Below are 13,476 nucleotides of genomic sequence, written 5' to 3' on the forward strand. Positions count from 1 at the left end.
CACATATTTTAATCCAAGAAAATCACATTCACATGTCACATTTGAAGAAAGATTTCTTGTTGCCTATAACGTGAACAACACATTTGAATAAAATAAAAGTTAAATTGAATAAAAATAAGTAATGAATAAAGCCTAAATGTAGGCTACTTGTAAGATTAGAAATGCATTTTCTTGCCCCTGAAATACATTTTGAAATATATTTTGGTAGGCTATATGAAGTTTGAAAGTAAATATATTTCATTGAGCTTCACTGTTTACAGCATATATGTAAAATATATTTTGGTCAGAGAGATTGATTGATTGATTGATTGATTGCGTTACACAGGAAACAAAGTTTGGGAAACTAAGTGCAGTAAACAGTAAAACTGTTTGCGCTATAAACCAGTACGCTCATGATTATTATAGCCTAATAAATAATAATTATAAAATAAAAAGAAATAACATGATAAGAAAAGAACAGTTTGCAATATTTTAAGCAGCATAGCATTTTTTACTGCTAAAATAACTGGAAGAGCAATAACACCGGAAGTCTTGCACATTTCAGTTACAAAATGCTGGCGTTTAAATAAGGTGGATATTATTTGTTTATACTGCTCAAGGTATTTTACTTTGTACAATGTCTAAAATACTTTATCAAACATGTAATACAATACAATGCTATGAAACTGCAGTTTTTGACATGTTCAACTCTAAGGCCCGGTTTCACAGACAGGGCTTAGACTAAACCAGGATTAGACCATAGTTCAATTATGACATTTAAGTAATTTTTATAAATGTGCCTTAAAAAAAATGTTCATCTTGGTGTTCATCTTGAGACAAAACAAAGGCACTGATATATTTTAAGATCAGTCAGTGCAAGTTTCTTTCAGTTGAAACAGCTAAAATTTACATTTTAGTCTGAGACTAGGTTTAAACCTTGTCTGTGAAACTGGGGTTATATCTAACTAGCTCTAGCACAAGCATTGAAATTAAAGCGGTCCTTTTATGCTCTTTACAAAGTCTTGATTTTGTTTTGGGGGTGTACTAGAGCATGCTCTCATGCTTGGTGGTTCGAAAATAATCGCATTATTTTTCACATAATTTACATTATTATAACACCTCTCTCCCCAGCCTGGCACAAACGGCTCGATTAGTTCCGGGTTTGATGAAGGCCCGCCTTCCGAAAAACGGAATGTGTTGTGATTGGTTAGCTGTCCCAGTGCGTTGTGATTGGCGAACAGCTTAGATGGTGTTTCAGTACTGCCCCGCCCCTTGCCAAAGCAGCAAGTTCATCAATATTGCCATATCAATTAAGACCCCGAGAATATTGAACAAGAGGATCGTGCAGAACCTTTGCACGCACGTATATTGCAAGACATATTAAAGTGGTAGTGTTATTATTGTTGTTGTTGTTTTTTGTGGCAAAATCACGTTTTAGATAGGATGACAACAACAGCTTAAAAATAACTGCATGTTGCCTACAGATAAGTGCAACGGTAATATTATGTTTATTGTTATTTCTAACATTATAACATGAATTTCAGTGAAACTGTTATACAGTTGAACTTATTTATACCATGGTCCCACAGACTTACACTATTTGTGACGGCATATATATGCAAATTAATTCTCTGCCATCGGGGCCCTTTTGGAGCCAGAGCTCAAGGTTTCCCCGGTAACACTGTACATAAAACAGAGCTCCGCTCACAAACGCTGCTTTATCAGACATTACATGCAAGATGAAATGCAAATGACATCCAAAATATTCTGAAAACAGACGGCTTCCTTCAGAAATACAGTGACATAAAAACACTCGCTCGCACCGGGTTTCGACGTTGAAACGTGCAGTGCTCAAGCGTTCTCCCCATTCTCCAACCAATCTAATTTCTGTAGATGGGATTTACTTTAATGATGTTCTAATGGACCGCTTTGTGATATCACAAATACAGGAAAACAACTTTGTAGTCCAAACGAGCCTTCTTTGAAGTTCTTGAAAAGGGATTTTTTTAAAAACGAAATAAATCCCTTTGGAGTTGACTTTGAGATTTGTAACTTTGTAGATTTTTTTATGCCCAAACTACACACTGACTAAAATTCAAAAAGTGAAAAAGCATAATAGGACCCCTTTAAAGCAATTTCTTGCGCCGCCTACAGGAGGATTGAAGCTGTATCTCGCACGTTATTTCTGTGAGGCGGCTGGGCCAAGATTAGGTCACGTGTAAACAGATTTAACTTCATTTCATTCCCTCAACCCTTGAAATGTTGTAGAAAAAGAAGCAGTTTAAGTCATAAGTGAGAAAATGATTAAGGTTCAGTGAAAGCAGCATCAAGTCAAACAACTTTTCTCCGCCTCTCTCGTTTATTGCGCAACTTTCTGAGTCGTTGGAGAGGAAGCTTCCCAAACGCGGAGAGGATATTGCAAAATATGCTTTCTCAAACATTCCTGTGACTATGGAGAAGTGCCACGATAGTCTGGCCATATACGTGCTCTTTAGGGTCCGATGAAGAACGTTAAACATGTGTACTTGACTCAAGTACAAGGCGAGTTTTTACTGAAGGGAATCATGATGCTTTGGGAACGACTGTAGGTAGGTAAGACATTCGTTCATAGATCCCGGTTTGTTTTCGAGGCAAAAGCGGTGAATGGCACCATCTGTGCTGTTAAATTGTGATTCATTTATGTCCATGACTTGACTTCCCTGGGATTTGTTTCTGAGCTTTCCCAGATTTCCTCTGTAAACATGCGGTGAGGTAAAATCCTTACCTAGCATTTAACTTGATGAATGAATGTTCATGTTTGTTCAATAGATTCCTGTGTATTTTTATATCAGAACTTTGATTTACTTTTGATTTAGACATGCTTTATTATGACTTCTTTCCACATTTTAGAAAAAGCTATGGAAATGTCACGCAAAACTCTTTTATAATTCTTTGTCTGGATTTCAGCACATGTATCTGCCAACTTCATAAGGTGCATCATGGGATGCTTTAAAACACTAATGAAGGAGGAACATACATGTGCTGCACAAGTAATGATGCATTTACCTCTCAAATTTAACTTTTTTTATTTAATGTAAATTTTAGTTGCATGGAAAAAAAAAATTCAAGCATAGACAATTTTACACACTTGCATTAATTTACCAAGCGTTTCAACCATTTAAGCAGAAGCCTTAAAGTCTTTAATATCATGAGAAACATAAATTCACTCAAGTGTGGACAATGGGGCAGACATATTGTTTGTTTCATTTGATTGCACTCTAGTTATTTTGTTGACTCAGAAAGAGTCATTAAAGCTGAAGTCATCAGCAGTGTTTTCATGCACCTCATCCACAGTATTTTTTTAATTTAAATTCACATATACTTGCAATCCATTTATTTATTCATTCATTCAAGGTAAAGATAATTACTTGTATTAATTGTAGTTTCTGAATAGTATAAGTATCTCCCAAACATATATTAAAATGTATAAACCTTGCACATTATTTATCTGACAGTATTTAAAATCTTACAATTATATTATGAGGACACGTATAGCAAGCCAAAAAAGGCGTGTGTTTCGTAAAATGATGCTTATTTGAGATGCATTTGAATAGTACAGCATGTCCTGACACAAACATGTTTGAACTGAATCAGAGGCTTTAGGCAAACAACAGACTCATTGCTATTATGAAACTTTATGCGGCAGTAGTGAAATCTGTGGTTGTGGGAACTCAGCACTTGAACAGTTTTCTCTCAGTCTGTTCTCTTAAATAGACACTTTGTAAATTGCTTGTTAACTTGTGCTTCACCCTGTCAGGAAATTGTTGAACTATTATAATGATGTGGCATGTTAAAGTAAATTTTTCCAGGTCAGTAATGAGTGTCGTTCATTGTCGTCAGGGATTGTCATTTCTTAAAACCAGTGCCACCCAAACTTTTGCTATACTTGAAAATCAGGTTCATTATTTTGATCCATTTTCTTCTTATTTGTTTTTTCAGTTCTTAGCAGAAATTGTCAAACTGGATTGCAAATGTTTGTGAATCAAACCAAAATTATGCAACACGCCTTAAACAGTTGCAGGGTGTTTTTAGACCTGGTCATATTACAGGATTAGTTCTGCCAAAAATAATAAAATTTATGAGAATTGACTCGCCTTTAGGCTATCAAAGATGTAGATGAGTTTGTTTCTGAATGGAAATGGATTTGGAGAAATTTAGTATATGAATGGCAGTGAATGGGTGCTGTAGGGGTGGGCGACATGGCAAAAATATCATATCATGATTTTTTTATTTTGTATTAGAAATATCACGATTCACGATTTTATCATGATTCTTTGTCATGTTGGTTTTACTATTTTTCAAGTTGTCTGAACAGTACAGCCAAACTAATCTCCCAATTGTAAAAAAAATAAATTCAAAAGCCTTTCAAGGTAACAAAATATTTAAAAAAAGAATGGCGGATATTTAGGCCAAATTGGGCGAAGATAAAATATGTTATTATTATAAAAATCTTATTATTGAAAATCTTATCTTATTAAAATCGTATTATTTAAAAAAATAAGAACAAAGATACGCATTACAAATACACATAATATACAAATAAAACAAACAGTGCTTTATTTTGAGGTACAGTAGGTTTATTTGGCATTCAAGAAATTAAATGAACAAATATATTTTAAAAAGTATATAGAATGTTTCCTATTAAAGCAACTGTACTAAAACTAAGAGTTTTGTTTTATTAACATTAAAGGAATAGTTCACCCAAAAATTCAGTCAGTTCTGTTATAGTGTTTTATTTTTATACCATCATTTACTCACTCTCATGTTGTTTTAAACCTGAATGAGTTTCTTTCTTCTGCTGAACATGAATGTTATGTTGAACAATGTAAATAAGCAAACAGTTGCTGGTCCCCATTGACTTGCATAGTATTTTTTCCTACTATCAAATGTGGACCAGCTTCTCTTTGGTTACCCACATTCTTCACAATATATTCTTTTGTGTTCAGCACAAGACAGAAATTAATACAGGTTTGGGGCAACATGTGAGTAAGTAAATAAAGACAGAAATTAAATTTTGGGGTGAACTAGGGTCTTTAATGGCAATCAGCAGCATGTTTAGCACTGTCCCTTTAAGACCTGCACGCAATCTAATATACAGGCACGCATCCGTTTTTCTCTCAACTGTTTACTTTCATTTTAGACATAACCAACTGTGTTTATATGCACACCTTGTGTTAATTAATTAACGAAGATAACTTAGTCCAGTAGTCAGGCGCTGTTTGACAGTGTGCGTGTGCGCTTCATGTGTACGCGATCAGAAAATGTGCATATCAGAACAGCACGTGAATGAAATGTTTAACTGGCAAGGCTTTAAAGCACATGCAAATAATGTACTTTTGTGATTGTGAGTAAGTGCAGTGTCCAGTGAGTGTAACTCTACCTCTGAAATAACACAGATGTGAATGTATGTGGTGTTGTACAGCATGAGCATATAGAGACAGAGGCGCCAGAACTGCAACTCCATCAATGAACATCTTGAGAAGCCAAAAGCTGCATGTTTGTAAGAAACAAATCCATCATTATGGTATTTTAAATTTAAACTGTCACTTCTGGTGAATGTTAGTCCACAATAATGCGTTCTCCAGTGAAAATCACATCAAGAACCCATATCATTTTTTTGCAGCTGTTTTGGCTGGTAAAAGGTTTTTGGTCTGTACATGTTTCTCTCCTGATACAGATGAGGTGACTTATGAATTATGGAATTGCATTTTAGCAGTGATTTGAGGATAAAAATAACTTAAAAATGGATTTGTTTCTTACAAACCCAGCTTTTGTCTTCTCAAGATGTTAACTGATGGACTGGAGTGGTGTGGATTACTTGTGGATTATTGCAATGTTTTTATCAGCTGTTTGGGCTCTCATTCTGACGGCACCCATTCACTGCAGAGCATCCATTGCTGAGCAAGTGGTGTAATGCTACATTTCTTCAAACTAAAATGGAAAATCAAGCTCAAAGGAATAGTTAGTTACTTGTTACTAATGATTAGCTACTTTTGTAATATCCTTTTAAAATTATTAGCATGGCTTGCTGGTTTTATTAGGAAGAGTCTTTAATCAATAGGAATAATAAAAATTAACTTATTAAATAATGTTTTGTTCTTAGGTAAATAGCCTTTAAATGTGGCTGCTGTAAGTGTGTGTGTACAAGTGGAATCAACTGACGTCATTGCCCATTGAAATCAATTTACTAACTGTGAAGTAAATATTTGGCAATCCACTGGACACCTGGATGAGGGTTTGGAGGTTACAAGCAGATCAGGGTTTGGCTGGTTAGTTAAGCTTCAGGGTTAATGTAGGCCATGTACTCTTAGATCCTGTTTAATTACAAAATGTTCCCTTTTTCTCCAAGTGCACACTTATTTTATTCCTCAAATTCCCATATTTAATGCTGAGCAAGCACGTTAAGTTCCTCTGAAATGCAGCCGTGTAGTCTGCTCTTTTAAAGAACAAAACTGTTGTGCAAGAATGACTCTGTTTTAGCGGTCGATTGCTGGACGCCACTATAGAGCTTCAGCTCTAGTCAGCATTTCCCATGTATTGGAGAAGAGGGAAATGAGAGTAGAAATCCGCAAGTATTAGCAGATTTCTTGAGCTTAGTTATTTAAGAGTTGGTCATCATATTATATAACTGCATTTATGCTTACAGTCTTATTTATTTTTTATTTTATTTTTTTTGTAATTTAGATGTCATTTTCTAAATATTCTGACCATGAAGGCAATACATACACTGTAAAATAAATAAAATATAATAATAATAATTTTTTGATGTTTTAAATTAAACTGAGGTTATTGGAGTACATTTTTGCAAGAAAATAATATTTCAGTTTTCATCCTTTCATGTTATATGCTATGTTTTTGTAATTATTTGTGAAATTTACTAGCAATTCCTGAGTGAAATTCAGACGTACACCAATTTTCTTTAAAAAAAATTGCATTTAAGTGTGCATTTAATTCCCACATATGCGTGTAATTGATTTTGTGTATAATTTTACATATTTACTTTTATAGAGACATTGGCATATATAGTGAGAAAATGTCATGTTTTTTTTAACCTGGTCCTGGCTTGAACTTTGAGTTTGTCTCACAAACACTGCTCACTTTCAGTATGGTGCAAAGTTCATCAAACATGACTAACAACATGATAAAAGCTGAAGAGGACATTCAAGAGTGCCTGAATATTATTTATAGGGTTTTCTAGTAGTATATACAGGGTCATGGAAAATCTGCAAATAGTTGTGATTGCAGGCCTTGAGATGTCATGGAAATGTTTGAAAAAACAACAGCAACACACGCGTTTAACAAATATTTAACACTATATATGAATTCAGTCATTTTGTCATTTCTTTCTCTACAGATATGGGTCGGTCGTCCCTCATTTTTCTGGTCGCTGTACTTTGGGCAGCTGAATGTGGTGTAATATCAACTAAAGAACCTCTAGGTTCAGGTAAGGAAGTTGTATCTGTTTCCCTCATTAACTTTATTACCTGGAAGAAATGAGTCATATACTGATACTGGTAAATGAAATTTACGCTGAGCTATAATTGTTTAATTTAGTGAATCTCATAAACCAGGGGAGCCCAATCAGTCGATCGCGAAGGTAATGCTGGTAGATTTAGGTCAGTGGTTCTCAACCGGGGGGGGGGCGCGAGATAACTTAACTTAAAACTAACATATACTATATTCACTAATGTTATGACTAATATGTTAAATAATGTATATATATATATATATATATATATATATATATATATATATATATATATATATATATATATATATATATTAAATAAATAAATAAATAGCAGCACCACCTCTCTCGTATTCTGTGTTTTGGAGCAGCAAACCTTTCCTCATCGTACTCTGTGAAATACAGACTGAACGGTGGCTCAGAACTGCTGTATGAGCATATGATACAGTGTTTCCCCTACCATTATTTTAGGGCCCCCTTGAAGGTCAAGTTAATTTTATTTAATTTTATTTTCTCTATAGCGCCAGACCACAAAAGAAGTCATTCAATGTTACCTTCCCTATAGAACAGGTCTATACCTTTGTTCTTTTATTAAACAAACTAAATAGACTTATGTTATTTATCTTATTTACACGACGGCATGTCATTTCTGTCTCTACGTTACATGGTCGCGCTCTCTGTATCGCGCACAGCGGAGTTCCGCCCCGGTTCGCACGCACACACACACGCACACAAGTGAGCACACTCCCACTCCTATTTGTAAATATTAAGCCGCAAAACGACTATTTAAATATGATTTCTGCCTGTCTCTGTGTTAATGTATGGCACAGACGCGCAGGTTTGTTTACTACTCATACAGAATTATGAATGAATATAATATACAAGTTTCACTTTTTGAATGGAATTAGTGAAATAAATCAACTTTTTGATGATATTCTAATTATATGACCAGCACCTGTATTACTATTGTTCAGTAGAACGTACGTAATAGGCTACTACTACTAAAACTATTAAAACCTTATCTTTAAGGAATAATCATACAATGTCTTCAATGTTATTATCAATATTAAATCCCCTTTATTTTTTTATTTTTATTCATTAAAATTAAAGGAATGTTTTTATGAAAAACTGTGGTGTCGAGCCGCCTTCAGATCAGAATATACATACTTTTACATACTTTTAAGTTGTATAGAATATCAGTGACATGTTTGTGAAGTATGTTTGCAAAAAAGAACATGGAATGTTTAAATCTATCTTGAATTTGCTTTGTTTAAAAATAAATTACATGAAAATACAAAGGTTTTAGTGAATAAAAAAGTTTGGGCTTGCGGTATTGATTTGGAGAGGAGGGGGTCTTGGAGTTAAAAAGGTTGAGAACCACTGCTTTAGGTAAATGCAGGCACAGTTCTATGGGGGTACTAAGAATTTAACATTATTTTATTGTTATTTTTGTTTTTAATTAAATTAATGCAATATAAAGATACATCCCAACAAGCTTTTTTTTTTTATTTAGGCCTATTTATTTGATATGTAGTTTATTATTTTTTTATTTTTCACTTGGTAGATCTCTGAGTGTTTCTCATTTGAGAAGTAGATCCCCACCCCTGTGTTCAGAACAACATTTAAACTCAAGGCGTGGCTGCAAAGCTCTGAAAATGGTTATTAGACATCCAAGGGGAAGTGTGTGTGTGTGTGTGTGTGTGTGTGTGTGTGTGTATATATATATATACACACAATAATATACAATAATACACACACACCCTGAATAATTTTTCATTGAATATAACAAACTCATTTGTCGAAATCTACTAAAAGAATTTAGGAACAACGTTGTGGAAAAAAAACAATCACCTGATTTAAAAAAAACAAATTTTTTATACTGTTTGAAACGCCAAATATGAGATTTTTCACCCCGCCATGTTTGACCCCAGTGTTATTTTAATATCACTGATATACAGTACTATTATAGTTTTTGTTAATATTTTGAATAAATTCTATTTTTATATGTGCATTTAAAAAAAATTATTTTAAGTTTTAGTAATTGTATTGTGTTGTCATTTTATTATTATTATTATTATTTTAACATGTCTATGTAGTTTTAACAAAGTTTTAGCTTATTTTAGTTATTTTAAAACTTCAAACAAAATGAAAATGAGAAGTAGTGGAAATTATTTATATATATATATAATTTCATTTTATTTTAATGTTTGACTTAACAGTTTATTGAACTTGGTTTTTTTTAATGGTTTTAGTTAACAATAACCCTGCTTGAGGTAGGGAATGCATGAAAAAAATAGAAGCATTGCTGCCGCTATATTGTTTAATTTTTTTACCAAATTAATTTTGTCCCCATGCTCTTGTATTATGCCATAACAGTCTCTAGCATTGTTTTGTCTTGGTTACTAACTCTCTTCATCATGTATGTGTGTGAACAGGTTCCTGCAAGGATTTCAAACAGGCGTTTGATCGGACGTTCTCGATCCCGGGTGAAGTGGCGATAATGGAGTGCCCACTGCTGCTCCATTATTTCTTTGATCCTGCAGAAACGATGTACAACGTCACATGGTACGATGAGAGAACAGGGTCTGAGATCACAGAGCTGGAGCAGAGCATCATGCTCAAGAAAACACAAGTGTGGTTCTTCAACGTCACCCTGCAGCAACAAGGAAAATACACATGTGTGGTCAGGTATGAATGGACTCTGTCCTTTTGAGTTTTAAAAATAATTCTGTATGTTTATCAATACGAATCTGTCCGAAGCAATGGATCATGGGACACACCAAGCCACTTCACTCAGGCATTAAGTGTTTTTGCTCAAAGTAAGAATTATAAATGTGACAAAAAAAAATTCAGTAATATTTTTCAAGATTATTTCTAAATAATTTGGGATATTGTCATAGCGTTGTGCCGATAGATGATAGTATTGTGTAATAGTTATTATCAGCTATTATTGTTTCTTATTATTATAAATAGTTTTTGCTGCTTCATATTTTTGTGGAAACCTTGATAAATTTTTATTTTCATAAATGTTTTGAGATATAGAAAGTTTAAAAGCATTTATTTGAATAATGTCTTTTGTAACATTATAAATGTCTTTACTGTCACTTTTGAACGATTTAATGCATCCTTGCAGAATATAAGCATTATTAAGAAATAAATACATAAATAACTTGCTCACCCCAAACTTTTGAGTGGTATGCATCACGTTTCCACAAAAATATGACTGTTTTCAACATTGCTAATAATCAGAAATGTTTGAGCAGAAAATCAGTATATTAGAATGATTTCTGAACGATCATGTGACACTGAAGACTGGAGTAATAATGCTAAAAATTCATCTTTGATCACAGAAATTAATTACATTTTAACATATATTCACATAGAAAACAGATCATTTGAATTGTAAAATATATCTTTTTTTTTACTGTATTTTTGATCAAATAATTTCAGCCTTAGTGAACCGAAGAGACTTCAAAAACTGGAAGTGCATATGAGAACCAGGCTGAAAAACTTACGTGCACCCCTGCTTATAAAATATTATTCCAAATATTTGACCGGTAGTGTAAGTCTCAGTATTAGTTTCTTGTTTCTTGAACTGTTGTATAAAATCAGTATCACATTTGCAGTCGTGCTGATCAGTGTTGGGTGTAATTAGTTACTTTAATTGAATTACTTTTCCCTTGAAAAAGTAAAGTAAGGGATTACTCTTGTTTTTTTCTGTAATTTAATTACAGTTACTTCTTGTGTAATTGAACTTAATACTATGTATAGACTGTAGAACATTTATACACAATACAAAATTTAAAGTCTAACCTTAAAATGCATGCATTTTATGTACTCCTCTCACTTTAAATACTTTGGTGAGTTAATAAGAATATTGGTAACACTTTAGTGTCCAGTTCTCACTATTGACTAGTTGGTTATTAGCATGAATATTACTGGGATATTGGCTGTTTATTATTACTTAAAAAGCACATATTAATGTCTTATTCTGTAAGACCTTATTCTAAATCCTTAATCCTACCCAATTCTTAAATTTAACAACTACAACGACTTTACCAAGTATTAATAAGCCCCTCCCCTTGAACGCAGATGAGCTGATGGCAGTCGAGTATCAGTTGTACACGAAACAGAACTCGGACATCTTTAGGTTTCAGCGTCAAAGAGAAACATTGAAAAATCTGAAGCTTTCATGGGTTTGATGGTGTTTATGCTACAAAAATGAAAGAATATGTGCCTGGGGTACTTGAAACACTGATTCCAGGTATCCTGAGAGGATGGGAGAGGCAGTTTTAACATTATGTGACATGACATCTGACGCACAGATGCCATTGGCACATGCCACTATGCTCAGCAGCGCGACAATGTCCGTGAAAACATTCATTTTCATACTCTCATTGAGTTACAGTTTTCATCTGCTCAAGCAGAACATTAATGTCATCTTGTTCTCACGTCATGTACAGTGTAGGTCAAAAACACACAAATGAAGGTCTACATTTCATTTCATCTCTTCATATTAAACTGGTTAAATGTAAATTAATTTAATCTTACACTGTGGATCCAGGATGTTGTCATTGCGATCGTGACTACCGTAACATGAGGCTTCTCCTGTTTGCATTGTGATCTATATATTTTTACATATTTATTTTAAATACTTTTATCTATCCCTCCATGGCATATTTAAGTTAATTCTATGAATGATGGCCCTTCTGTGTCCAAAATTGATCAAAACCATCTTGGGACAAGGTTTTCACACTGACAGCTGTCATTATAAGACAGTTGTTTGTCTGAGTGAGCAACAGTAACTATATATTCATATTATAATATGAATAAGAGTAAAAGTCTTGACACAGATTGAGGAGACGGGGATGTGGGGATCTCAGAGGAGCTTGATTCGCTTGCAGTCATTTTGGAAGTGAAATGTTTCTGAGAAAAACATCTTGAGCAGAGGATGTGGTTCGTCTGTCAGACTCGGGGTTATGGGCCTTGCATGCAACAGAAATGCCATTTTCCTTGAACTAGAAATCTATTTTTAAGGCGATGAGATTTTTTCCACTGCGACCTTGACGTGTTTTCACGAGATTCGCTGAAGCTGCAGCGCTCTGTTGACTGAAGAAGTAAATGGACTGAAAGATCAGGAAGGATTAATATGTGGCGTTTCCAGCAAACCTGCGTCGTGTTGAACAGGTGTTGAAGATCCTGACCTTTAAACAAGCTGCTGCCGCAAAACACACACTTACGGTCACGGACAGGAGCTGTAAGCAAAGACAGGTTAAGAAAACAGGCTAAACTGATGCTTATTTGTTTAATGCTGAATATACGGATTCAAAAATTAAAAAGTCAGGCAAAGATGTGGTGCTTAGATGTTCTTTTGTGTAAAGTACAGATCAAATGTGCTGCTGGAAGTCCAACCAGGGCTTCAGAAGACTTTGAGAGCAATTAAATAAAATTAAATTGCAGATAGGCTCACTGAATATAAACCTAACAGACCAGTCAGATCATTAGGATCGAGTCAGTTAGAAATACCAAGGGTTCACACAAAACAAGGGGAGTCCGCTTTTAGCTACTATGCCGCCCGCAGTTGGAACCAGCTTCCAGAAGAGATCAGATGTGCTAAAACACTAGCCACATTTAAATCCAGACTCAAAACTCATCTGTTTAGCTGTGCATTTGTTGAATGAGCGCTGTGCTACGTCTGAACTGACTGCACTGTATTTTATGTATAATCATTTTCTATTCTTAACTATTTTAAATTCATTTTAAATCAATTTTATATCATTTTAAAAGTTTAAACAGAAGGTTAAAGTGCGTGCTGTGATGGTAAAGAGAATATGGGCAAATAAAGACAAGTGTGTTGCTTAATCAGTTGAAAGTAGGACCTTTGAGTTCTATTTGTTTTGTTTATGATGGTCAAAGTAGGGGGTGAAGTAGTGGGATAGTTAGGTGTTTTGGAAGGTTTTTTCACTTAGTGCGGAAGAGTTTGAACAAAG

General features: G+C 34.1%; 1 protein-coding gene across 2 annotated transcripts in view; it reads left to right on the forward strand.

Moving 5' to 3' along the window:
- The first annotated feature begins 2,254 nt into the window (after positions 1-2,254).
- The window catches only part of zmp:0000000936 (interleukin-1 receptor type 1), a 33,573-nt gene continuing 22,351 nt past the window's right edge, over positions 2,255-13,476 (forward strand). Inside the window, exons 1-3 of one of the 2 annotated variants that reach the window (XM_058786906.1) lie at positions 2,255-2,571; positions 7,373-7,462; positions 9,922-10,174. In XM_058786906.1, the coding sequence (XP_058642889.1) occupies positions 7,375-7,462; positions 9,922-10,174 (341 nt within the window). In that variant the 5' untranslated portion in view covers positions 2,255-2,571; positions 7,373-7,374. The remainder of the gene's footprint in view (positions 2,572-7,372; positions 7,463-9,921; positions 10,175-13,476) is intronic. The other variant, XM_058786905.1, reaches the window with a different exon arrangement.

Source organism: Onychostoma macrolepis, chromosome 09, assembly GCF_012432095.1.
Source record: "Onychostoma macrolepis isolate SWU-2019 chromosome 09, ASM1243209v1, whole genome shotgun sequence".
In the NCBI taxonomy this organism is placed as follows: Eukaryota; Metazoa; Chordata; class Actinopteri; order Cypriniformes; family Cyprinidae; genus Onychostoma; species Onychostoma macrolepis.